Genomic DNA, 26533 nt, shown 5'->3' with positions numbered 1-26533 from the left:
TGTCCTACCACTGCACTTCTCTGGTGACGTTTCTCCCCATCTTTCTTGTAGGCCCCCTTGAGATACTGGAAGGCTGCTCACTCTCTCTCTCTATATGTATATATCTGTATATCCCAGATGTTACTTAAAGACTTTTCTATGAAATCTAATTTTTAGTTCTAACTTGATGCTATATATGTATAAAAATTGGATTTCTAGGTCAGCAGGACATGGAAGGTGCTTGCAGAAGATGAGGTGCTGTGGTACCGGCTGTGCCAACAGGAAGGATATCTACTGGATACCAGCATCTCAGCTCACTCCTGCTGGAAGCTGGCCCTCAAGGACTGCCGTGCCAGGGAGCACACTTTGAAAACCAACTGGAAGGTAAAAGGGAATTTCTTTAATGGGATCCAGGTGGTGGAGAAAAATAGGAACCCGCTTCAAGTCAGAGGGAGTGAAAAGTTGGGCTTTTTTTGTGTTGCAGCTTCTTTTTTGCCAGTTACAAGGGGAAAGCTGCTGAAGGATTTATGAGCTTTAGCCATAGTCACTTTTTTTCCCCAATGACTGTTTCCTTTTGGAGTGAGTCTTCCTGTTTGCTGTGCTACTCCATTGACTTTGGTGAGAGATGTCCATGCAGCCATCCCTTGATGATGAGAATGTTGTGATAGTTGTTTCTTCCTAAAGATTATGAATGATGGCAAAGAGTGATTGCTCGTTCTCCTTTGTTTCTGTCTGTAGTAATTCCAGGAGGCAAGCAGAAAATAGGTGGGTCATCTCTCTTGTAGAATCATACAGTGGTTTGGATTGGAAGGGACCTTAAAGGTCCCCTGCATGGGCAGGGACACCTCCCACCAGCCCAGGTTCCTCCAAGCCCCATCCAGCCTGCCCTTCAACACTGCCAGGGATGGGGCAGCCACAGCTTCCCTGGGCAACCTGGGCCAGGGTCTCCCCACCCTCACAGCAAAGAATTTCCTCCTCATGACTAACCTAAATCTCCTGTCTTCCAGTTTAAAACCATTGCCCTTTGTCCTCTCCCTCCCTGCCCTTGTCCCAAGTCCCTCCCCAGCTTTCCTGGAGCCCCTTCAGGCACTGGAAGGTGCTCTCAGGTCTCCCTGGAGCCTTCTCTTCTCCAGGCTGAACACCCCCGGTTCTCTCAGCCTGTCTCAGCTGCACTCCCAATTTTTCAGTAGCAATAGCAAAGCTCAGAGTTTCCCACAAAGCACCAAATTAACTTGCTTGATGAACATGCCTCAGTCCCAACACCAGGTCTTGTCTTTCTGTGCAGAACCGCATCGGCGCCGTGAGCCAGCTGCGGTACGAGCTGGGCAAGGTCCTCTGTGACGTGCATTCCTGTGATGGAGTTGTTATTGCTGGGTGAGTATGAGCTGGGGTGATGCTCCCTTCACCTTCAGTGCTTCAGATCTCTCGTGCTGCTTTTAACAAACTCAAAAGAAGCATCTGTTTGAGGCAGCCAGAATGAATTTTTTTGGTTCTGACTGCAGTTCCTTTGTGGGTGAGGTAGAATGTCCTTCAAGTGACTGGTCATGGTGGTTACCAAGAGTCACTTCAGCAGTGCAAGTTTTTTTTGTATTATTCAAAAAGCTATCACACTTGCATATATTCCCTGTAAAGACAACAGTACTTTCTTGATTAACTCTACCTGTTGTGCTGTGGAAGCACCCAGAATGTCTTAAATATTGTACACATTGCCTGAAAAGTGGTCTTGTTATTATTTCCATCAAAATCTTTTAATCACAAGGATATCTTTATCTACTGCAGCAAGGTAACCTCAGAAGGACTGTTAGTTTTACCCATTGTAATTGAAAAAAAAATCCACCCAAAGCCAGAGAAACTCAAACTTCTCTTTTCCTAGTGTAAAGCTTTGTTGGGACCTTGATTTAATGTTAGTTATTCATTGGGTTTACACTCTTCAATACAATTTTGAGTACATCCCAAGCTCTTGGAAGAAGTTAGTGTCTCAGTAGATATAAGGCTTTACTACATTCTGCTTGAATTTTACAGGTTTAGAAATGAGTTTCATATTTTATGGTAGCACTTCATGTCAACAATATGCTAATGATTTGGGGGATTAGAGAAAACTGTTCATAAAAAATAGTACAAGATTCACTCACTGGTTCTAAGAAGAGTGCCTTGAAATACCTTTGGTGTAGGTAACTCCTGTTTATTGAAGTGCTTCTGAATGCTCTTGGGTAATGGAGAGCAGAAATCTGAACCAGTGGATGGCAGGAGTGAAAGGGGAATTTTAGTTTCTAAGGGGTTTCTTTGGTTGGTTTTGGTTAGGTTTTGTGTTTTTTTTACTAGATAGTCTTACCACTTGTAATTCTGCCTTTGGAGTTTCTCTTGCTGTCTGTTTTCTCTGCCATCATAGAATCATGGAATGTGTGGGGTTGGAAGGGATCATCTTTAGGGATCATCTAGTCCAGCCCCTCCTGTAGTGAGCAGGGACCTTTTTGACTAGATCAGGTTGCTCAGAGCCTGGTTGAGCCTGACCTTGAATGTTTACAGGGATGGGGCCTCCACCACCTCTCTGGGCAACCTGTTCCAGTCCTACACCACCCTCATTGTAGAGAACTTCCTGATATCCAATCTAAACCTACCCTGTTCTAGTTTAAAGCCATTTCCACTTGTCTTCTCACTCCCTGCCCTTGTCCCAAGTCCCTCCCCAGCTTTCCTGGAGCCCCTTCAGGCACTGGAAGGTGCTCTGAGGTCTCCCTGGAGCCTTCTCTTTTTCAGGCTGAGCAGCCCAACTCTCCCAGCCTGTCTCCAGAGCAGAGCTGCTCCTGCAGAGCTTCTCTGTGGCCCTTCTCTGGACAGTCATCCCAGACATCCTGTGCATTGACTGTTGCTTCTCTTTCTCTGCTTTTCATGTGATGTTTTTGCTGCTGTAACCATTCACAACAAAACCACTTCTGCTGCAGTTAGTATGTGACCTCTGGAGTGTTGACCTCAAGAGTGGCCATGGGATGAGGCGTGGAGAACTAGTATGGCTGGAGTACCACAGGTCTTGGGTTGACTCATGCCTGAATTTGAGCCTTGGGCCACTTCTGGGGCACAGCAGCTCCCAGCCTGCTGCTCTGCAGCTGGGGTCCAGCTCTGCAGAGAGCAACCTGACTTCTTGTGTGCCCTTCAGCTTGGACACTGTGTTTCCTGGCCTTAGCCAGAGATCTACACTGCTGTATCTGTTCCACTGTATCTAATGAAACCTCCTGTACTTTTTTGGGAGCCAGAAACCCCAGTTGTCTCCATGCTGCTGCCAAAACCTCCAGCTCTTCTTTTTTCTTCATTTTCTCCATTGTGTTTATATCCAAATGTGCAGTATGTAGCAGGTAGGCAGGGTGAATTTAATTTCTGAAGAATTAATGAGCAAATGAGATTAATCCCATATATGAAACTCAAGCAGTCCATATTTTACCTAGGTTGTGTTACAAAAGTTGGGTTTATACAGTTTCACAGTCTTTTCATGTTGTTTCCTCGGTTCCTCTAGTATCTCTTGATTCTTTTGGTGAGTTTGTCTCAGCTGGCATGGTGAAGTGAGGTGGTTTCCTGAAGAACTGAGGTTCCTGACAGTAAGGGAGCAGGTGAGAGACCACTGACAGAGGAGCTACACCTCTGTATCCAGTAGGAAAAGTGATGGTTTGCATTTCACTCAAATTTCATGCCAGTAATTGCCCTTCTCTGAGAAAGCAAATTTAAGTAGTGAAGTATCTTTTTATGAACCTGTCAGTGTGGATTTGAGAAAACAACATGGAGAAATCAGGCTTTGTGTGGTTAGTAAATTAAGTGTTTTTATTAGAACACAAAAATTCTGTTACTTCCTTTGCTGTTTGCCACTTGCCCTTCACAGTGCTTTGGTAGCTTGAGATCTCTGAAAGCATCTTTTAAATTGCTGCAGGCAGAAAATTCTCCTATGAATCTTGCCCAGAAGCAGGTGAATTTGTTGTTCTGCCAGTGATGACAGAGTCTGCAGGAACATCCCCCAGTAATATTGCACCCAATAATACCAGGTATGTCCTGGTAAATATCAAACAAGACAGACTTAAAGTTACAACTAAAACTTCCAAGAACTTTAGCAGATGGTGCAGGGAAAGATGATGTTAATTTTTGGGCATTTGATAGATATTTAGGATAGGTATATAGAGGAATTTGTTTGGGTTTGGTTTGTTTTATCCAAACGTACCCTCCTCTTTCCTTCCCAGCTCATAGTATTGTACTTAATGGCATTGTGCTTTCAAATTTGATCATAAAAGTGTAATGAATCTGGTGATCAATAGCTAGCTATTGCATTCTTTCAGTACTGAAGAAGTAATTTAATAGCTGAGGTTAACAGACGTCAGTTTTCTTAGTATAAATATCAATTATCTGTTACATTTAATGATTATATCTCCAGTTTCACAAACACTTATGTGCTTAGCTTTACATGTGAATAATCATAGATTACAGTGAGTTGTGCCACGTGCAGAAGAGTAAACAGAAGTGTGACTTTTCAAGACTTGAGATGATCTTAAAGCTAATTTTCTATGTGGCATTTCCTGGGGTTTTCTAAGCTTGTAGCATCATTTACCTGCCTTTCTTTTGTAGTCAGATTGTTGCACTGGAGAAAAATCGGGCCACTCGGTTTGGAGCAGGTTTTTTGATGCCTGACTTTGGGGAGCAGCTGCAAGGCTCTGGCTCAGCTCAGTCAGGCCAGCCAGGCATTACACTCTTGTCTTTATAGCTGGAAACTGTGGCAGTGTATAGCAGCTGCTCCCTGGTTTCAGGAGGTTCAGCTCAGGATCTTGGGAGATCAGAGAATGGTTATAAAAATGAAACAAGGAGTGGAGAGAGGTTCTCCAGCAGGGGCTGTTGTGTATTTGGGGTCTTGGAGCAAGCCTGGGAAAATTCTGATTGGATTTCAACCTGTGCTGGAATAGACCAGATCTAGTGTGCTTCATTATAGTGCTTCAAACTCTGCTGGGAAGCGGAAGAATTTGTAGTTTAGTTGCTGCAGAGCTTTTTTCCAGTATTTCTGAAAGGCAGTTTGTACAGGTTTGGGCAGAGGAACTTAAACTAGCAGTGTCATACGTCGAGGCACAGTTTTGCCTGAGCTGGTTCATGAACAGATCTCTTTAACTTTGTATAAACAATCAAAGATAAACCCACACAGGCTTAGCTCTCCCTCAGAGAAATGTACCTATTTCATGCACTGTCCTGTTTTCCCCACGCTGCTGCCAAAGCTCAAGCCAGAAGATGGCAGAATATCAAGGATTGATTAAGTGCAACCTGAGCTGCGAGTCGAGGGTGGCTGCTCACATCTCCTCTTTCTCCAAGCACCGTGCATTTACTGGCTGACATCAGATAATTCAATCTGGCCTCCATGCAGAGCATCTTGTGTTTATCATTAAAATTTCATCCCAGCGGTTACGATGCTTGTTTTCTGGGTCAGACCTTGAATCCCTTTTCATTTGAGACAGTGGTGTTTGTGGTTACCTCACTCCCAATCAATGTTGTATTCACTGGCCTTTCTACAGTTACATGTCTCGAAGGATCTGCTTTAAAGGGATATTGTCCTCCCCCCTCTCCATGTTCAATTCAAATGTAGTTTCTTCTGTAAGTCAGAGTTTACTTAAAGCAATTATATGTCTGCTCCCTGGGCTTTTAGAAATCACTGCCTCTGCTGAGGGTCACTGTACCTGATACTGTCATAGCTTTGGTGTCAATACAGAATGCCTGGGTTTCTTCACCTTCTGTTAATAGAATCTTAAATATTTTTTCTTTTTTAAGACAGTAGAATTGGTACTTCTTTCTTAGCAACACTGACAGCCACGCTGATGGGCATTTGTAGTCAGAGGTTAGGTCCTCCTGGAGATCCTGATCTCAGAGCAGGCATTTGATCCTTGTTTGGACTGTGCTGTCATTACACAGTGGATCCTGGGGTGTGACATGTCCCCAGCGTGTCATGTTCTACTGTCTGACCAGCTCTGAGTGAGGCACTGACCATGTGTCTGAAGCTGTGTGGCAAACTTGCCTTGTGTCAGTGATGATCATCTCACCTTGCCCCATGAAACCACACCAAGTCTCCTGGGAGTCAGGATGATGTTCTATTGTGCATTGTGTCCACCTATTTTTTTTTTTTTAGGCTTGTGGAAAGGGCAGTGTGGCTTTGCTGCTGCTGTTTGTAGCTCTGGAAGCTTCCCAAATGAAACTAAACAGAGGACATCCAGGGTCAGACTACCCTTCCAAGGGCCCAGAAATATAAAGGTGTGTTTTTTCCTTTCTTCAGCTTTCTGTGGCTGAAGAAGACTGTGGCAGACTGTTAGTTAAGAGCTTGCAGAAGTGGAGGTTTAAGGGCATGTCTCTGCTGTGCCATGGATCTAGCAGATCTCCCTGCACCTCTTCCAGACTAGGCTGAGAAGGCCTTTGGTTCTCCTCTTTACATTTTAACTTCAGACGTTTTCCTCCTTCCCTTACTAAGTATTGTCTTCTCTCCTAGAGGTTTTCTTTTCTATTTTAAGGGCTCTGCCTTGAGTGTCTTGATAAATCTGCAGATGAACATTTCCTCCCCTTTCAGGGTGGAGCACAGATTATATTTCTCCAAGTGATGCTTGAGAAAAGCAAGGAGAAGCCAAAGAACTTTCTAAATATCCAGTGTGGTTGTGGGAATCAACTGTTCTGGAGGTAGTGATATGTTTTGTTTCTCTCAGACTGAGAAACCAAATGCACTGCAATCACTTTCATACAGTTGTCTTCATTCTGAAGGAATCTTCTGGGAGTTGCAGTTTAAACACTGCAGCACCTTTGAACAATTTGAGTCTTTCAGTTCAAGTCACCAGAAGCCACATATAGACATAAAAGAAGATGCTACTGCTTGGTAGCTCTCTTTGTTCTCTGAGATCACCTCCCACACTGCTTTCCTCTTGCTCAAAGGTGACCTGCAAATGCCTTTTAAAAAAATATAGATGGTCTTGCCACTCCTTTTAGCTTCATAATGATGTGTGAAACTAGCCCGAAAGGCTTGAAAACACTTTTCTGCACTTTTAAAAACTTGATGTCAACGCTCATCTAATTTGGTTTTTTTGCTGGAGGGCTTGTGGGCTATTCTCAAGGTATTTATTATTAGCTCTTGCATCTTAATTCACCATGCAGACCTGAGGAAACCAAAATATTAATTAGTAATGAAAATGAATAAAAGTTAACAAACTGAAGTCTCAAACAGCCCGAATAAACCCCCTGTCTTCTTTAATTGCTTAAATTTCACTTGTGTAATGGCACAGCTTTGATAGGATGTCAAACAAAGCAGGAGGGCAGAAGGTAAAAACACTTGCCTTTTTCCTTCAACCTTCCCCAAAGCTTTTCGTGTTCTCTTCACTCATCCTTATCATTGTTAAGAAGTAATAAGTGTCAGACCTTTTCTTTTTTCCTCAAGCGAGTCACCTTTAGGAGGGTTGAAAACAAGGTGACATCATGATCTCAGAGGGGTCAGATGACAAACTAAGGGAGGTAGGCAAGGGTGTGTTAAGTGACAAACAGGTTGGCTTCTCTGTCATCTTATGAAAAAGAACCTTTCAGGTGAAACCAATAGTGGGAGCTTGACACTGACTCTTTGTGCAAGCTGCTCCTCAGCCTGCCCCAGTGTGAAGCTATTGGTTTCCTGCAGGTTCTGCTGGGTTCAGAGACACGTGTCGCTGCACGGAGCTGTGCTGAGGGGGGCTGCCCAGTGTTCTGAAGTCACAGGAGTTAGTTTTGAGCTTGTAAAGCCTAGTTTTCTCCTGAGGCCAGGCAGACCCGTTCTCTTTCTAGTCAGCTTGTGGAACATGTGAGCCAACAATGTGTCCTCGCAGCCAGGAGGGCCAGTGCCATCGTGGGGGACATTAAGAAGAGTGTGGCCAGCAGGTTGAAGGAGGTTCTCCTCCTCTTCTCTGCCTTGATGAGGCCTCACCTGGAGTAATGTGTCCAGTTCTGGGCTCCCTAGTTGAAGATGGACAAGGAACTACTGGAGAGGGTCCAGCATAGGGCTACAAAGATGAGGAAGGGACTGGAGCATCTGCCCCAGAAGGAAAGGCTGAGAGAGCTGGGGCTGTTCACTGGAGAAGAGGAGACTGGGGGGATCTCATCAACACTGATCAGTATCTAAAGGGGGTGCCAGGGGAATCAGGCCAGACTCTTCTCAGTGGTGTCCAGTGACAGAACAGGGGGCAATGGGCACAAAATGGTAAACAGGAGGTTCAAGTTAAACATAAGGAAAAACTTATTTGAGGGTAACAGTGCCCTGGGACAGGCTGCCCAGGGAGGTTGTGAGGTCTCCATCCCTGGAGACATTTCAGACCTACCTGGACTTGTTCCTGTGTGATCTGCTGTAGGTGATCCTGCTCTAGCAGAGGGGTTGGACTAGATGATCTCCAGAGGTCCCTTCCAACCCCCACCACCCTGTGATCTGTGTGATTCAGCGATTTCATTTTTACTCTTTTCACCACCTACTGTCCTCTGGGCTGTTGCCATCAGTGCTTAGAGACCAGGTGATACTTTTCCTCTCTGCTGTTTGCAGTGTGTTGTAGTTTGTGTGCCTTCCAGCATGTGAACATCTCACTTTACATCATCTTCAGATGGTGTTTTCTCACCTCTGTCTGAAACTGGAGCCATTGTTTTATTTGTTACATTATATGTTTGTTCTTTGTGAAATGATAGGGCTGATGGGCCAGATCCTTCCCAAATTGCATCATGATTTATCTCCAGTTCTCTTCAACATTATTTTTTTTCTGCTGCCCTGGCAGGAGCCTTAGGCAGTACCCACAGTAACACATTTTTGTGGTCACAGATTCTGGTATAATGTAAGGGCCTGGACTGGTGCAAACCACTGGAACCTTGATCTAAATGATGGGAGTTTTTAGCCATAAAAAATAAATTCCTAGAGACAGTTTGGCTTTCTCTAACTTTTGCTTATGTAAGTGTTCATTAAAATGTTTTGCCTACCATCTAACCCTTTGGCTGGTTTCTGCTCCCTTGGTATGACATTTGCATGCTCTTAAAATGAATAAGAAGTGAGTAGTGAGGTACTTAGGCTGGTGAAATGTTAATTTTGTTACAGATAACAATGATAAGGCCACAGAAGAGCTGCACAGAATCTCCAGCAGTTTAACCCACTTTCTAGAGCTACAATTTCCTAAATGAGGTCTTAGGAATGAAGGTATAAGCTTTCTGCAGGCCATTTTCTCTGAGCGTGGATGGCAGATAGAAGTGGGTTGATGAATTGGAAAGTCAAGTTCACAACAGATGAAAGAGTTTGGGAACTGGTCATAGGGATGCTCAAAATGTGTGTAATATAATAATAGAATCCTGACTGGATTGAGTTGGAAGGAACCTTACAGATCATCCAGTCCAGCCCCCCTGCATGGGCAGAGACACCTCCCACCATTCCAGGCTGCTCCAAGCCCCATCCAACCTGCCCTTCAACACTGCCAGGGATGGGGCAGCCACAGCTTCCCTGGGCAACCTGGGCCAGGGTCTCACCACCCTCACAGCGAAGAATTTCCTCCTCATGTCCAACCTCAAGCTCCCTCTTCCAGTTTAAAACCCTTCCCCCTGCTCCCATCCCTCCCTGCCCTTGTCCCAAGTCCCTCCCCAGCTTTCCTGGAGCCCCTTCAGGCACTGGAAGGTGCTCTAAGGTCTCCCTGGAGGGAGGGCTGAACACCCCAACTCTCCCAGCCTGTCTCCAGAGCAGAGCTGCTCCAGCCCTTGGATCATTTTTGTGGCCTCCTCTGGACTCTCTCCATGAGCTCCATGTACTTCTTAAGTTGGGTGCTCCAGAACTGGACACAGTTCTCCAGATGGGGTCTCATGAGAGCAGAGTAGACGGGGAGAATCGCCTCTTTCGACCTATTAACTCTTTCCTACATATTAAGTCTTCACAATGTTTCCAGATCAGTTTTGGTACTGTTACTAATTTTTTCCTTTGCTGCTCTCATATAGCAGGCATCCTGAAATAATGTTTGGATGGAATCAGGGACATTACTTTTCCACTTCATATTGTTCTGTCAGCATTATGATTGTTTCAGATGTTGGGTTTGATTTACCCCCATCTGTTTACTCTTGTATTTTATAGTGTAGCTTTCTGCCCTGCTGTGTATTAGCAGAAGCTTTTATCTTTTCTGTTCCATTTGTAGTTCAAATTTTGGTGGTCACTGTGTTGTGTTTATACCCTCTGTGCCACATGAAGTAGCTTTCTACTCCCTCATTAGCTGCTGTTAGACTGGTTTTCTGAAATCCTTCCCTCAGGGGATTCCTTGGCCAAGCTACCTGCCAGTTATGGAAGTAGTGGCAAAATCAGTGTCCCCAAATAACTAAATGCAAAGACAGGAAGGAGTAGGAACTTTTACCTCTTCCATCCAGCATCACTCTGTGAGGTGTCTAGCACTGTGGTAGGTATCTAAGCAATCCATCATTATCCCTCACTTCACAGAAGAGTTGTGAGTCTTAACACTGACTATAAAGAAGTTAATTGAATCCATTTAATAATTCCAGTGTTGTGTGTTCCGACTGAGGTATCTTCCAACTTGCAGTGTTTTGAAGAGGTCTTTTGACATGGAACATTATGAATTACCACTGTCTTGAGCCTTGTAGAGAAGATGAAGCTTTAGGAACAGTTTGAACCAACTCACAAAGGTGTTTGGGCTTGGGTTTGCATATTTAATTGGACGTCATTCTTAAGCCTACCGAGAGGATCACTGGCTAGATACCTTAATTAATCACATGAAGGACTGATGAGTTGCTTTTGGTGGAATAAGGATGAAAGATGCTTGTTGCAGCAAGACAATGCAAAATACTCATTATTTTCCTTGCTTATCAACAGGCATCTGCTTAAACAGAGCTATAGCTAGAGATTGTTACTTGAGCAAAATTCCTACTGACTTCAATAAAATGCACTGATGCTGTAAGGACTTGATAATCAGACCTTCTGAGTATTAACAGATGGTGACTGGCTGCCTGAAACAAAGTTGTGGGGTTTTTTGTTTTGTTGATCACCACAGGTATCTGGAAACTGAACAGACTTTGCCTTCTGGAAATCAAACCTGACTGTGAAACAAAAGGTTGTGTGGTGTTTTTTTTTCTCCTTCCTTTTTCTTGCTACAAATTCTTCAGAGAGAATACAGAAAATGTCAACTGATTTCTGAAGTCTTGGGTGTTCAGACCAGCTTGGGTGTAGTAAGACTTGCCCTGGAGTGTTGTGCTTGAGGCAGCTGACAAAATGGACTGACACCAGCCTCCTGTTTGGACAGAAAGCCAGCAACAGTCAAGTTGACCTGCTTGTTTGAAGTGCAGTTCTGCAGTGCCAGCAGTAAGCAAGGCATGGAGGAAAGCAGTTTGTCTCTGCTGCTGCCATGGGCCGAACGAGCAGAGTCTCGACTGTTTTGAAAATGTTCTTGTTAACAGTTTTTCTTTTGTGTATTTGTCAGTTTATATATTAGTTGCAGTTGTACTTTGCACAAACACTAATTAGACAGCCATCAACACTCAGGGCCAAAGGCTTACTAACAATGCAACTGTGATAGCAGTGTCTTAATTGGTTGAGTATAATTGTCATTAGGCAACGATAAAGACATCTGGGGCTCTGGAGAGAGATCAGCCTCCCCCCCCTCCTTTTCCCCAAATTTGTTCTGGCTATTGCTATCCAACACAGTTGAGCTTTTTCAGATGAGATTCTGTGTTTTGACCAGTTTCCTGATGTTTTTCTCCTTATGAAATCGTCTGCCTCTTCAGCCCCACTTCATTAGAGCAGTGCCCAGCCTCCAGCTCTGCTTCCTTCCCCATGTGCTCTGCACTCCACCACCTGCTTCCCAGCCATCCTGGGACATCAGCAGCTTCTAACCCTCAGCTCCTTCTCCCTCACTCTTCTGCTCTCACTCACATGAGAGGGCACCAGGAGGCTGTTCATCTCATTATTACATTCCTTTCAGTAAAAAGGAGTTGAAATGCTTTTGATTAGCTAGTAGATATTTTTATTACAGAACATATCTTTGTTATAGTGTGTTTGTAGATACCATATGAATTTAATTTTCTCAGCTTCTCTACACCATGTTCATTGCTCCATTTCAGCAAGTTGCATATCTGTAAAGCTTAAGCTGAATTTGCAGGCTGATTTCTATATATGTTTACATGCCTGCCCAGAATTACAGAACTGGCTTGTCAAAGAGAAGTAGTTAGAAAAATGTAATTCTTTTTTCCTGCTGCTACTTCCCTTGTCTATATACAGAGATGTGCAGCAAAACGAAAGCAAAGTGAATTTTAAGTCCACCAAAAGGGCTGAAGGGCTTGGGAGGAGGGTGTTGAACCCTGAGAGAAGCGTGGCTGTGTCTGGTGTGCAGGGAGAGGAACATTCAGCCCCAGAGCTGGATCCGGGCACTGCCTGGGTGGAACATCTTGGAAGGCATCAAGGAAGGAGGAAACACGGGCTTGAAAGCAACAGTCTCAGTTCCTCCTTGTTGTGTTTGGGAAAGCAAGACTTTAAACACCCTTTCCAAATCAAGTAAATGAGGTATGGTCTCTAATGTTTGCTTTTATTGGCTTTTTTTTCTATAAGCTTAAATACTCAGAGTTTGTGGGGATTGAGGTTGTTTCTGGTTTTGTAGTTGGGTTTTGTGTTGTTTGGGGTTTTTTTGTGTTTTTTTTTTCTCAAGTGACTTACATTAGCTCATAGAATCACAGAGTCCTAGCATGGTTTAGGTTGGAAGGGACCTTAAAGATCATCTAGATCCAATCTCCCTGCATGGGCAGGGACACCTCCCACCAGCCCAGGCTGCTCCAAGCCCCATCCAACCTGCCCTTCAACACTGCCAGGGATGGGGCAGCCACAGCTTCCCTGGGAAACCTGGGCCAGGCTCTCACCACCCTCACAGCAAAGAATTTCCTCCTCATGTCTCACCTCAATCTCCCTCTTCCAGTTTTCATCCATTCCCCCTCATCCCATCCCTCCCTGCCCTTGTCCCAAGCCCCTCCCCAGCTTTCCTGCAGCCCCTTCAGGCACTGGAAGGTGCTCTAAGGTCTCCCTGGAGCCTTCTCTTCTCCAGGCTGAACACCCCAACTCTCCCAGCCTGTCTCCAGAGCAGAGCTGCTCCAGCCCTCCCATCATCTCCGTGGCCTCCTCTGGACTCTCTCCATGAGCTCCATGTCCTTCTTGTGTTGGGGGCTCCAGAGCTGCACAAAATACTCCAGATGGGGTCTCACGAGAGCCAAGGAGAGGGGCAGAATCCCCTCTGCTGACCTACTGGCCACGCTGTTCTTGGAGCAGCCCAAGGCATAGTTGGCTTTCTGGGCTGTAAAGAAAGGGTTTGTTCTTTGAGGTTTTTTTCACTTCAGCAGAAAGCCGTGTGGGTTCTTCATAACCATCTCCATAGAAAAATCAGGAACTAAATGAATTTGGAAGAACTGCCCCTGTTCTAGGGCACAAGATTTAAACCTTAGGTTCTTTTCATTCAGGAGCTGGTGATCCAAACAGATTTTCATGGTGAACTATAAAAGCTGTTGTGGTAGGAGATGAATAGAAATACTGAAATTATCTAGAAATAGGTTCTGTACAGTGCAGCATGTTCTTCTCTTCAGCCATCTCTATTGATATGGCAGATTTGCCAATTATCTGCAATAAAGCAGCCTTTTTATTTTTTTTACAGCAAGGCAATGCTTTTAATAGTTTAAAAGCCTTTTGTTGTGGTTACAAATTGAAAGTGTGTTGCTCTTTACAACAGCATTTAAAGCAGGGAGTTGAACCATTAAATGTTTTAGTTCTGAATTGGCTTCGTCTGTGTTTGAAATTCTTCCAGTTCAGTTCTGGTAGAGTCCCAGTGTGTGCTGGAAGTGGGCATGTGGTGGTGATGGCCAACAGAGTGTGTTGTCAGCTGAGGAGATGGTTTATAGCTCCCATTTCTCCATGCTGGTTTCCTGCCCAACCCTGGACCTCCACTTAGGTTTCCAGCATGGTCTTGTGCATCATCTCTCCAAATCCTAAAGGACTTAGGTTTCCAGCATGGTCTTGTAACAGGATTTGGAGGGATGTTACAAGACCATGTTGGAAACCTAAGTCCCCCATGGGACTGACATGCTGTTGTGCTGCTCTGTGAAGGATCTGAGTGGGGTTGCTGAGGGAGAAATGGAGGTAGGAAGAGTAGGGGAGGAATGGGGACAATGCTGCCTTTCTGCCCTCCTCCCTCTTCTTCCTGATGTTGTCCTATCTTGCAGTGCACTGGTGGGATTTCTGGACAGACACAAATGCAGTAGGGTTTGGTGGGTGCTTGCAGGGTTTGGTGGGTGCTTACAGGATTTTCTCAGCACATAATGTTGTCAGGGTTGGAGCGACCTTAAAGATCATCTAAATCCAACTTCCCTGCGTGAGCAGAGACACCTCCCACCAGCCCAGGTTGCTCCAAGCCCCATCCAACCTGCCCTTGAATAATTCCAGGAATGGGGCAAGAAATGAAAGCTAGAGTCACAGAGGGATTTGGGCCTCGTTTGCAGAAGGAAGAAAAGGAAGAAGTTCTGCCCCACCCTATTCTCTCATTTTCTTCTGTCTTAACATGTCAAGCACTGAAGGAGAAGCCAGGTGACAAGGGCACAGTTCTCTTCTCTCCTTGACTCAGTGTGGAGAATTAATGTGCATCTCTTTTTGCTTGAAAGATTTCACCACCCCCTCAGGCACTTTAATTAGTTGTGTAAAGTGGAGCATTTGCACTCAGAGATATTGGTAATGATCTGCTCCAGAGAACCTGTAGCCCAGTTGTGTGGTACTCCCCAAAGACCTGGGTAACCTGAGTCAAAGTCCAACATCTTCTAAACCTTTATTAAGCACCTTCCTTCACCCTCCTTTGTAAATAGCTATTTTCCTGTTTTCCTCATATACGTGGGACAGCCAGATTTCTAACCAGTAGACCTTGGAGGCTTATCAGAATCATTCTTTTGAAATATTTTCCCCCAAAAAATCAGGATATAACAACAAATCTAGCAGAGCAGGAAGCACCCTTCGTTTTCCAACAGAATCCAAGTTTTGGGTATGGCAAAGGCAGACATCTGAGACTGTCTGACAGTGTTAAATGGCACAGGTCTGTCAAAATTTAACTTAAATACTATTGAACTGTTCCAAATGACTATTGGACTATGTTCTTTGACCAGTCATAGAGGGACCTTCTCCTCTTCTTTGCCTGTAGTGTTTTTTCTTCAGTAGTGTCTTATGTGGCAGATCATTCAGATACATCCAGTGTTATCCCAGGAGTTGAGGTCTACTTTTTCTTTTTTTGGTTGGCAAAAACTTTAGATTTATGTTGAACTGTAGTTCTTCTGATGTTTCAGTGAGAGCTTTCTGCAAAGAAGGCAGCACTGCCTTTAATTCTAAAGAAACCACCAAATTGTATTAATAAATGAATTAGTCTTTGGACAGGTAGGCAAATCTGATCCGTTGACGAGGCATTAAGAAGTTTCTTTCTAGAAAGAGCAGTTGGTTGGATGGGTGGGTACATGAGAGTGCTTGTGTGTATGTACATAAATCCTCTGATGAAACAGCCTTTTCTTGACACAATCACACATTTTTCAAGACCAAAAATCATGTAATTTAATCGTTGCTGATAACCTTTTTCCCTTGAGCCCTGCTCTCCTTGCATTCTAGTTGTAAAGCTAAAATCATAGAAGCACAGGATGGTTTGGATTGGAGGGGACCTTACAGATCATCCAGTCCCAACCCCCTGCATGGGCAGGGACACCTCCCACCAGCCCAGGTTGCTCCAAGCCCCATCCAACCTGCCCTTCAACACTGCCAGGGATGGGGCAGCCACAGCTTCCCTGGGCAACCTGGGCCAGGCTCTCACCACCCTCACAGCCAAGAATTTCCTCCTCATGTCCAACCTCAATCTCCCTCTTCCAGTTTAAAACCCTTCCCCCTGCTCCCATCCCTCCCTGCCCTTGTCCCAAGCCCCTCCCCAGCTTTCCTGGAGCCCCTTCAGGCACTGGCAGGTGCTCTAAGGTCTCCCTGGAGCCTTCTTTTCTCCAGGCTGAACACCCTAACTCTCCCAGCCTGTCTGGCCTTCCTCTGGACTCGCTCCAAGAGCTTCATGTCCTTCTTATGTTTGCGGCTCCAGAACTGGACACAGTTCTCCAGGTGGAGTCTCAGCAGAGCAGAGGGGACAATCCCCTCCCTGGCCCTGCTGGTCACACTTCTGGGGATGCAGCCCAGGACACGGGTGGTTTCTGGGCTCCTGTTGAGCTTCTCCTCACCCAGCACCCCCAAGTCCTTCTCCTCAGGGCTGCTCTCCATCCATTCTGCACCCAACCCAGGTGCAGGACCTTGCACTTGGACCTTGCACACAACTACATTCATAGTTAGTAACTCTGGTAGCTCAGTTGTGTTGTTCTTGTAACTCTAGTTTACCTGCCTGTCTTAGCAGTTGTGATGCTACTTCAGTAAATGGGAAGGAAACAAGTAAAGCTGATGGGCTTGTACCCAGAGTGTGTCAACAGGAGGAGAATCAGTTTAGGAGCTGTAAACAGCGTTCGGTTTTTAAGATCATTTTTGTTTCATCCTTTCTTTTCCTGCAGCTACCTCTTGTCAGATGTTTGGGGTGAACAGTAGTCTTCTTTTTCAGATACACATCAGGAGAAGTGAGGCTGTGGGACACTCGCACCTGGGACTACACAGCCCCCATCCTGGAACCAGTGCATGGTCCTGGTGATGCTGGACCTCAGCCACATGTCTCCTTTGTGAGGATAAACAGCTCTCTGGCTGTAGCAGCTTATGAGGATGGTAAGTAACCACAACTCTCCTCCCTATTTGAAAAGGGAGGAAAAAAAAAAAAAACCAACAACAAACCCACCAAGGGCTTTACAAAAACGAAGCAGCTGTGCTCAGCTTTTTGTGTCTGTAATCCTGTGCAAACACACACACACACACTTGCTTTTATGTGAGAAAGTTGGCCAATAACCCTAAATGCATTAGGAGGCACTGGAACATGGCACCCATTAAACCTGATGTTTAATTCCTACTGGAACTGCTGCACAACGCCTGAGTGCCAGGCTTGAGTCCAGCCAAACTATCTTAAGCAAATAACTTGTTTTGCTATAAAAATATTAAATATTCTTCTAGCAGCCTTCTCCTCTGCCCAAAACTCCCTCGGGGTGCTGTGAGGCTTTGTTATGGGAATACTGGTAAGCTTGCATGTCTGATTAATCTGTGTCCTTTCCTGATCTTGGCATTGGGTCTGGATGCACATTTTAACTGAAGTATTGGTTTGCAGTGGTGGGTTATTATATGCTTTGATATAGAGATGTAAAACCTCTGACCTAATATTTAATGAAACCCTCGTAAAATCGTGGTTATATGGATTGTTTTAAATATACTTAGATGTTTATATCATGGGCAACAAGAGCCAGAGACCAACCCTGCATCTGCGGGACGTGGGAACAGCAGTTTAAAAAGTCAGGTTTGGAAGTTGCAAGCCAATTGGGATCTGAGGCTGAGTTGCTAAGGCAGAACTCCACTCCTGTCATCTTTCTTTAACGTGGATGATTTGACACTTAAAAACCTCTCCTCGGGAAGGAATAAAGAGTATTTTTAAAGTATGGGAGGTTTGTACATTTATTATCTTTGATCCTGGCATTTGTGCACTGTTTTGAGAAGAGCAACATCTTTACCTGTTTTTCTGGCATGGCTCATGCTAGAAATGGTTTTCTGTGGCTAAAAATTGCTGATAGGCAACATTTTCTGAATACAGCAAGTCTGGTGTTACAGAATGCTCATTAACACTATTTACTGGAGTCTTAGGAAATGATAGCACAGTAATAGTTCTAAGTGTTGGCTTTTTGTCCAGCATGCCAAACAATGACTAGCAGAGGGTCTTTTGTTTGTTTTCTAGTCTCCCACAGACTAATCTAATAATTTGTCTAGGGTTTTTTTTTCTGTCATATCCCTTGTTGTCAGGCCTGTGTGTGTGCTGAGACTGAGCAAGTTTGCATGAAGCTCAGCAGCTTTTTATTCTTTTGGGGAGAAATTTTAATGGGCTCTGTGAGATGGCAGTTACTCTGCTTTGAGAAGCCTGGTCAGAATAGATAGAGTTTCTGTGTGAACAGGGCATTAAAAAGACTGATTTTATAAGTGTTGACTAACTGGAATCTGAAAGCCTGTATTTACAGTTTGTTGGAGAGAATTATTTTAAACTTGAGGAGGGAGACTTTGTGTTTGGTTGTCCTTTGTTGTACTTTTCCAGCTCCCTTTTCTCTTTGTTTGTAAGTTTGACTAACACAGAGAAACCATCTGCTAGTGTTGGAGGTGGTGCTGTCAGGCAAAGAGTCTAGACTTCCCTGTCGAATCCCTGGCTAGCAGACTTGTTGGGATAACATCAGTTTCTCCCAGTTCAACAGAGCTCATGCAGCGATGTCCTTGGCACCCGATCACAGGGAAGAGCTAACAGGCAGATCCTGCCTGCCTTGCAGCTCTGGTGGCTGCTTTGGTACTAGCAAACCCTTCCCAAGGCAAATGAAATATAGCAAGGAGAAAGATTGGTCTGACTGGGATGCCTGCACCCAGAGTGAATTGTGACTCCGTGAGGGCACTAAAGAAAAATTGCGTTGTGGCTGGTGGTGAGCGCTGCCGACGGCGGCAGCCTGGGAGGTGCAAGCTGCAAGGAGAGGTAAATGAGAGAAAAAATGTGTGGGGAGAAAATGAAGTTCCCTCTGCCCGTGCCAGTGCTCAGTGGGGGCACTGTATGTACACCTGGGGCAACGGGACTTGGCAACTCGAGCCACAGTTGTGATTTTTGAATTCCAACCCACTGGCCTCATATTTCTTCTGCCTTGTTTCCTATTGTCAGCACTGGCAGCCCTCCAGTTTGATTTTACCACTAATTGTGTTGCACGTTACCGAACTGAAATGAATCAAATCAAAATGCTTTTCCTGGAGCATTAGATAAAGCAGGCGAGGGTTCTGGGTAATGAGCAGATGCTGCTAATGCAGGGACAGTAGTGGCCTTGCCAGGACTCCATCTGCTCCATGCTTGCCTGACTTTGGCTGGGAGCCACAGCTTTTGGGAAACAGCAGTCTACTTTAGCCATCACTCTCCCCCCCCCCACCCTTTGGAGTCTCATAGTGTGACTTGAAAACAACGTGTGGCAACAAGAGAACATACTTTGTTGTGTTGTGGGATTTTTTACATGCCAGGTTTGATACTGGTGTAGGCATGGAGGGAGGTGCTGCGTGCTGGCACCCGTGGTCATCCTTTGAGACCCCTTGGGAGGAGTTAGTGGGACTTTACAGGTTGTGGAGTAGCAACTTGGAGCAAAGGAAGGTGGTTTCTGCAGGGGTCAGAAGTGCTCTCTGTTGGTGGCAGGCTCCAGGAAGGGAATTTTGGCAGCAGTACTTTCAGGGGCTGGAAATCTGCTGTCTTGTCCATTCTTATGCCCTTAGAGCTGCTTGTGGGTATTGTCCCTTCTGTACCCCCTTTGCAAAGACAGGGATGGAACAACGTGTTTGGTGCCTTCCCCTGAGGCACAGGGACATGCTGTAAGGTGACAGGAGCAGGAAAACAGGCTGAGATAAAAGAAGTTTGTGGAGAAATCTGCACGTAGCAGGTGGAAGTAGGTTTGTTCCCATCAGGTATGTACAGGTGGCTGTGGCTGCAGAGCTGGGCTTGGGTAAATGGTGAGTGATTTCACATCATGCTCAGAGATGTGTCTCTTGAGTCCCCTAGCTGGGAACAAAATACAGACTTTCTCATCTGTGCCTTTTCTGAGGGACTGTACAAGGGTGGTGTCATCTGGGAATCTCTGTGAGAAGAGTGGGGAGACAAAACCTGGTACCATTTGGTGGAAACTCATGTGGTAATGGGAAGGCACCACTCCTAAGGCTGAGGTCTCGTCTGGTGCTGGTCGGTAAGGTAAGTGGAAGCTCCTGAAAGCTGAGAAACAGCCTTACAATGAAAAAAAAAAGATGTAAAATTTTAGTTAATAAACACTAAGCATCTAGTAGGTCAAGCTGGCTGTGTGTTGGTGGTCCCTCCAACTAGAAATGCATTTGGGAGAAGCTTGAAATTCAAGATTAGAAGCTTTGAGACTTCAGGCTGGTTCTCATTCCCACCTGCTTATTCCATCTACTGTTTGTACTTCATAGAAGTATAATCTTGTCTGAAAAGGGTAAGGAAATAAGTAAATATTCCCAGCTTGGAGAAAAAATATACATGTAAGAAGTGTTTTCAAAAGGTGAAAAAGTATTTTATTTTCTTTAAATCAAGCTAGAAATGGCAAGACTGTGACCCTCAAACAGGAGAAACATCATGTAGATGATGTACACAACCAGTATAATAGTTATAAATACAATTTACCATTATTTTTGCCTCTGTGTTTATGCTGCCTTTTCCTGTTACAGGATTAGAGTATTTTATAGTAAGAGAGATACTTCTTTTTTTCCCGTGGTAAAAGTGTTGCTTTTTTTACCAGAGAGTAACCTATCTAAAAAAATGTAAAACAGAAAAAACCCTCTTGTGCAGGATGGTATCTGTGCTGCCAGCTGCAGAGAGAGGCTGTGTTAACAGAGACCAGCTTCCAGCCACCCACCTTTGGTACAGCAAGAGATGTGTCAGACTGGCTGAGGGTAACTAAAATTGGAGCACACTGTGTCAGGCACCACAGACTCGTAGTTAAATTTATCCAAATACCTCATAATCTAGAGAGAATTGCAATAAATGGACCTTTTGTCGTGTTTCAACAATGTATTTGGGTTAGAAGTTACAAACCTGAATTCTTTGTACAGTCTGGGCCAGAGTGATAAAACAAGAAGCCTGGTAGAGTGGTTGTCATGTCAAGGACTAGCTATTATACCATCTTCATCAGCTTCTTGCACTTCACTCATTTCCTTGAGCCAGGATGAAATATAAGCAAGCTGGGAAGTCTGAAACCATTTGACGAGTTATTGTTGGAGTTCAGTTGGAATAATCACAATCGTGGTGCAGATTTCAGCATGCTGTGGAAGTACTGCTTGTCATTTTGATTTAATGAATTTCTAACACTTTTAAGATTACAGTATTAATTAAAAAAAGAAAAAAAAAAAAGATGCTTTATGCTTGCAACCTCAGCTTCACCTTAGCAAAGATGCTGCTTTGGAAATGAAACCCTGGGCACTGCTGGAGGCAGGAAGATAGACTGGGAAGGAGTGATCTCATCTGCACTTGGTAAATCTTAGGCCTCATTTTTTTTTCTGTTGCCATACTGATAACTTGAACTCTTGGTGGCTTTTTTTTTGCTCTTACACAAACGTGATGGACTGTTGCAGGGACTTGCACACTAATAAATACATTTTGCTTTTTCTGCAGTGGGATACAGAGTATTCTGCCTAGCCCTTTTAGACCTAGTAGGAGCTTTTGTATTGATAAATACAGTGTTTGCTCTATTACAGTATTGAAAAATAAATGTGCTCTTTTTGTGAAACTTGATCATGTTTTCCTGTTCTGACCAGTGAGTTTCCACAGGAGGTCCTTGCATGGGGTGGTTGAAGCTTCTGACTGGTAGCAAGCAACAGGTGCTGGAGGGTGTAGGTACAGAATTGTGCACTCTTTTGGAGCAGGACAGAAGCAAGAGGGACTGAGTGTCCTTTTGCAAGCAACTAGTTGTTCATCCTCATGAAAGAAAATGGTGTTTCTCTTGCTCTTTGCATTCCTTGGCAGCTCTCCCTTTTACACCTTAGATTGTGCTCCTTCATTAATCAGATGTTAACTGGTGACCTTACAAGTCACTTGGCTTTTTTTTTATATTGTCAGGGATGTTTTCACACCATCTTGTGCATCACTTGCTGTGCACACTGTATTTGCCTGATACATTTTTTTTTTAGACATTTTGGACAGATTTTGCTATTGAACATTTTGTAAAAAAAATAAAACACTAGTCTCAACTTGATTGTTCTATTGCTTGAGCCATTTTTGCTCTGTGTGCTGTTTGAGATGCAGTAATAATAATAGTGGCTTTGTTGCCCAAATGTAGAGGGCAGAACTCTGGGCTTCCCAGTTTGCTCACGTGGTCAGAAGAGGGTTCTTTGACTTGAATCTTTTTTGTTATTTTGCAGAACTTTCATAGTTTAATCCACTCTGTTAAAAACAACAAAATGCTCGTCACAGAGGTGTGCAAACAAATGACTTCACTGAAAGCAAATCAGCTTCCTTCTTCCCCTTTGCAAAAGTGGTTTTTAATTGGGATAAATGTCCTGAATAAAAAGAAAATATTCCCGCCTGGGGGAGCTTGGCAGCAATATTCATCATCTGATTAAAAAGTCCAGTTCTAACATAGGTGTTCTGATACCTCTACAATCTTCTGTCAGTGATGTTTGTTTGCTTGATGAAATCAGCTGTCCTAGGGATGAGACTTCACCCATTGCCTTTGTTTGAGTTTGGAGCTGAGGACTCTGTGAAGGCACAAAGTGCTCAGCCCTCGTGGGGGGCAGAGGAGGGAATTGGAGCCTGTGCTGCCCATTTGTATTTGTTAACTTGTGTTAAGCCTAAGTGTGTGTGATGGGAGCTAGCATTCTGTTTTTCAAAACCAGTTCAGCAGTTATTTACCTTTCAAGCAATTAACATAATTACCATTATGCTAAGAAGTAATTTTGGGAAGTTCTGCTCTGAGCCCTTACGACTCCATCGGGACAGTTTTAGTCGGGACTTATCTTTTTGATGGAAGCCTAATTGCAGTTTTGGCTTTGTGTAAACAAACAGAGGCAGCTAATTGTTTAGGCAAATAGCAGATTAATTTAAATATGCATCCCTAATAAAACAAAAATGGTCCCCATTATGGTACTCATTCCCATGGCGAGGAATATAAATATTCAGTGGGAGTGCCATTAGACAGGGATCTTAAGGATTATCTGCATTATTTCACATTGGTAGCACTTTCCAGATACCAAATAATCTTTACAAAAGCAAACATAAATCAATTTAAACTCATTTAGATACCATTTCGCTATGTGCAGTTTCATTACCACACTCTTGCTTCACCTCCTTTGGGAGATGGGAGGAGTGTTTGCAGACTGGCATTGGTGCCCATCCACAGCTGCCTGTCAGAGCTTTTATGTCTCCTTTTGAAGGAGCAGCCACCATCAATCATTTCATCATTAATGGCCATGCTCAAGTGGAAGGAAGGCTTCTCCAGCCCTGTCAGTCTTGTCTGAAGATTGCTGCTCTGTTAATTCAGTGCAGAGGTGGCCCAGAAGTCTCCAATTCTGTCTGGCCCTTCTGTCATACACTCCTGATTGCTTCAGGTTGATTTTATTCAGATTATTGCTTTAATGTGCTGTGCTTTTAAATAGAGTATTGGTGATCTGTGTTGGGGAAAAATGCAAATATATCATCTTTTGACTCATACTCCTGTGTTCTTCGGGGTTTGTTGTCTTTAGCTTTCAAAAAACATTGAACTCTCTTGCATTTTCTCTTTTTCCAGGGCATCAGGATTAGGAGCTTTGCTGCTCGTTGTAAACTGTTAAGAATAGTGTTAAAATCCCTGGTTCACTGGGGTCTGTGCAGAGCTTCAGATTCATGACTGTAAAACGTCCCTGTGTGCAGAGAGTGACTTAAATTTGGGTGGGTTCTTCCTCACTGTTTTTGGTGGTAACTGAGGGAGAGTATATAATAGAATAAAAGTTTAGGTGTGTGTTTAAGTCTGAACTTCTCCAGATGTGGAAAAGTGAGAGAATTCAAGCAGTCTTCCTCAAGGTAGATAACAAAGTTATTTAAAAGTAATTAGAATCTACTTAGACAACAATAAGCATCTAATGCCAGAGCACATGATTTTCGGGTGTTTCTTCTGAAGCTGTTATCGTTGAATTGTAACTGGACTGGGTTTGAAAGGACCTTAAAGATCATCCAGTTCCACCCCCTGCATGGGCAGGGACACCTCCCACCAGCCCAGGTTGCTCCAAGCCCCATCCAACCTGCCCTTCAACACTGCCAGGGATGGGGCAGCCACAGCTTCTCTGGGCAACCTGTTCCAGGGTCTCACCACCCTCACAGCAAAGAATTCCTTCTTAATATCCAACCTCAATCTCCCCTCCCTCAGTTTTAATCCATTCCCCCTTGTCCTATTGCTACATGCAATAAAAAGTCCCCCAAAAATGTCATACTTTGGAAACAAAGCATCTCTGATGTAGCCATGAATCTAAACCCACATTCACGTTTTATTTTTCCTTTTTTACTTTAATCCCTCTGGAGTGTAATAGACATTCAGAATGATGATTTCTACTTCTTTTTTTCCTTCCCCAAGAAGAAGCATTCACAGTTGAAGGTTGTCAACCTGAGCTGAGCAGTGTCCTGCCCTACAGTCTCTTTTCTGTATATTCACCTTTTCCTTTTGGATGATTATGAGCTTACGACTTAAAATGACCTTCTAAAGTTCTGTTCAATTCTCAGGTAAACCATGATGTTTATTTTTTGTGTGTATCCAGGATCCATCAGTGTGTGGAGCCTGATGTTTGGGAGGGAGCCAATCCATCATTACCAGCACAACCAGAGGATCCAGGCCTTGGCTCTTGCTTCCGAGGGCGCAACGGTAGCAACGGCGTCTGGCTTCGAGGTCAAGGTGGAAAGCCCTGATGACAGAGGATTCTGGCAAACTACAGGAACATTTGAAATCCAGAAATTGGTGAGTCTCCAGGCTGCTCAGCTTCATTCCAGCCGCTCCTGATCCACTAATTATTAGTGGTGTGGTTAAGAGGGATCTTATACAAATCTTACAAGAGTGTTGCCTGGACTAAATAACAGCTTTATCAGCTAGAGGCTGTGGGTTTGAAGCAGGAGAATGGACAAGCTTTTCATCCCTGAGGAGCAAGGGTGAAATGCTGGCTTAAGCTATAAGTGAAAATGAGTAGAAGTCCATATGGTGCAGGAGGTTGGCTGTTTGTAATAAGGTTTTTGTCAACATCAAACTAAGTTGGCTCATTTTGTAAATCAGTTTCCTCGCGTAGAATTGGAGCTAAAACTCAAGGGCTCATTCCAGATCAGCATGATCTGATTAATTCTGAGGCAGGATATTGCAGAAGAGCTAATAGTGTCACTTGTGAAGCTGTAACTAGTTGTGCAGCTTCTTTAGGTTGCACCTTCTGTCACAGAAGTTTTGAGATTTTAATTCAAGAGGAAAAGCTGTCCCATTCTCTGAAGTTTTATTATGTCTCAGAATATCAACATTTTTTTGCAAGGGGAAGGAAGTGCTTAGGAAGAAATGGAGTCTTGCAGCTTCTCTCCTGTTGCAGGAAGCTAATGGGTATGAAGGTCAGTTGGCCACATGTGACAGACCCTCAGGACACCACACTCTAGGGCTGGGTTAGCAAATTAGCTGAGTTCTTGAGGAGTTTAAATGCTTCCTGGGGTGAAATTTTTCAGATGTATTTTTTTTTTTAACTATTTGCTGAAATGGGAAGAGCAATCTCCTTCTGGCCTTGTGACAGAAGACAGAGGAGCTGCTACTTGGGCTCTCCTATAGTCTTTTCTGTTGATTTAGGGTATATAGAAGTGATTTCAGGGTAAGCATCAACTATTCCGTGTTAGTTGTGTGAATGTGGTGCCTCTTCTGGAGCACTATATTCAAATTCTAACCATGATATTTGCTTTGGATGCTTTAACCTGATGGTTTTCTGTCCTTCATCTGAACAAGTCTGCAAAGTCTTGCTTCTTTCTTTGATGTGACATTTTGGTGTGTTGTGTTGTAGTGTGTTCTGATTAGAATGAGCCCATTAAAAATCTAAAGACACTGAGCTAAATTTCGTTGTGGGAGCTCAACTAGCAGAAATAAAATTGATACTTGGTCTTTGTCTGAAATTAATTCCTAATTGGGGTGATTCAAGACAGCTGATAACCACACATCAGTAGTTTTTTCAGGTTTAGCTTGTGGCAGTAGGGATGTAAAAGAATTTTGGGCTGTAACAAAAATTAAAAGTCTGCTCTTTTTAGGTCAACTTCCTTAATCTGGTTCCAGATGTTATGGGGAGCCCAGTGACAGTAGCAGCTGCAGAAGACATCGTCTATCTCCTGAAAGCAGAAGATCCTGGCAAAGTCCTCCATTCTGTCTATGGTCAGCCTGTCACATGTCTTGATGTGTCTGCTCACGAAGCAGCCTTTGGGGTCAAAACCTTTGGCTGGTTATTGAATGAGCCCAACCAGGTATTTCAATATTTTTAATAAGGTTTTTATACCTTTATAATTACCAGAGGAAAACCGAGTTCATGGTACTGACCATTCCCTTCCCTGCTATTCAGCTTTTGACAGCACAGGGAAGACGTTCTTTTAATGCAGCCTCTGATGCTTCTACTCGTGTTCTTCCAGTGGGCTGGAGTGAGGGATTGGTGCTCAGCTGCCTGGGATCACTGCAAATACTTTTCCACGAGTCCCAGCTGATTCACCTGTGTCCTGCATCCATTGCCCTCTAGGGGGAACTCCTCTCCAAAAAAAACCCCAAAACTAAAACCCCCAGTAAACAACTCCCCCCAAAAGGCAAAACATGCCTTAAGCTTTCTGATGTGTTGTCAAGCCCTGGACATGCACATGTGCAGTCTGAGGAGGATGCTTCC

General features: G+C 44.1%; 1 protein-coding gene across 3 annotated transcripts in view; it reads left to right on the top strand.

Annotated features, from left to right (window-relative positions):
• FBXW8 (F-box and WD repeat domain containing 8) overlaps positions 1-26533 on the top strand; it is a 55665-nt gene that overhangs the window by 10888 nt on the left and 18244 nt on the right. For all 3 annotated transcript variants that reach the window (XM_051633986.1, XM_051633984.1, XM_051633985.1), the window contains exons 3-7: positions 199-363; positions 1265-1353; positions 16593-16750; positions 24416-24612; positions 25917-26126. In XM_051633986.1, coding sequence (XP_051489946.1) covers positions 199-363; positions 1265-1353; positions 16593-16750; positions 24416-24612; positions 25917-26126 — 819 coding nt within the window. The remainder of the gene's footprint in view (positions 1-198; positions 364-1264; positions 1354-16592; positions 16751-24415; positions 24613-25916; positions 26127-26533) is intronic.

The sequence above is a fragment of the Apus apus genome, chromosome 16, assembly GCF_020740795.1.
Source record: "Apus apus isolate bApuApu2 chromosome 16, bApuApu2.pri.cur, whole genome shotgun sequence".
Classification (NCBI taxonomy): Eukaryota; Metazoa; Chordata; class Aves; order Apodiformes; family Apodidae; genus Apus; species Apus apus.
Note: the sequence above shows the minus strand (reverse complement) of the source record. Positions and strands in the feature narration are given on the sequence as shown.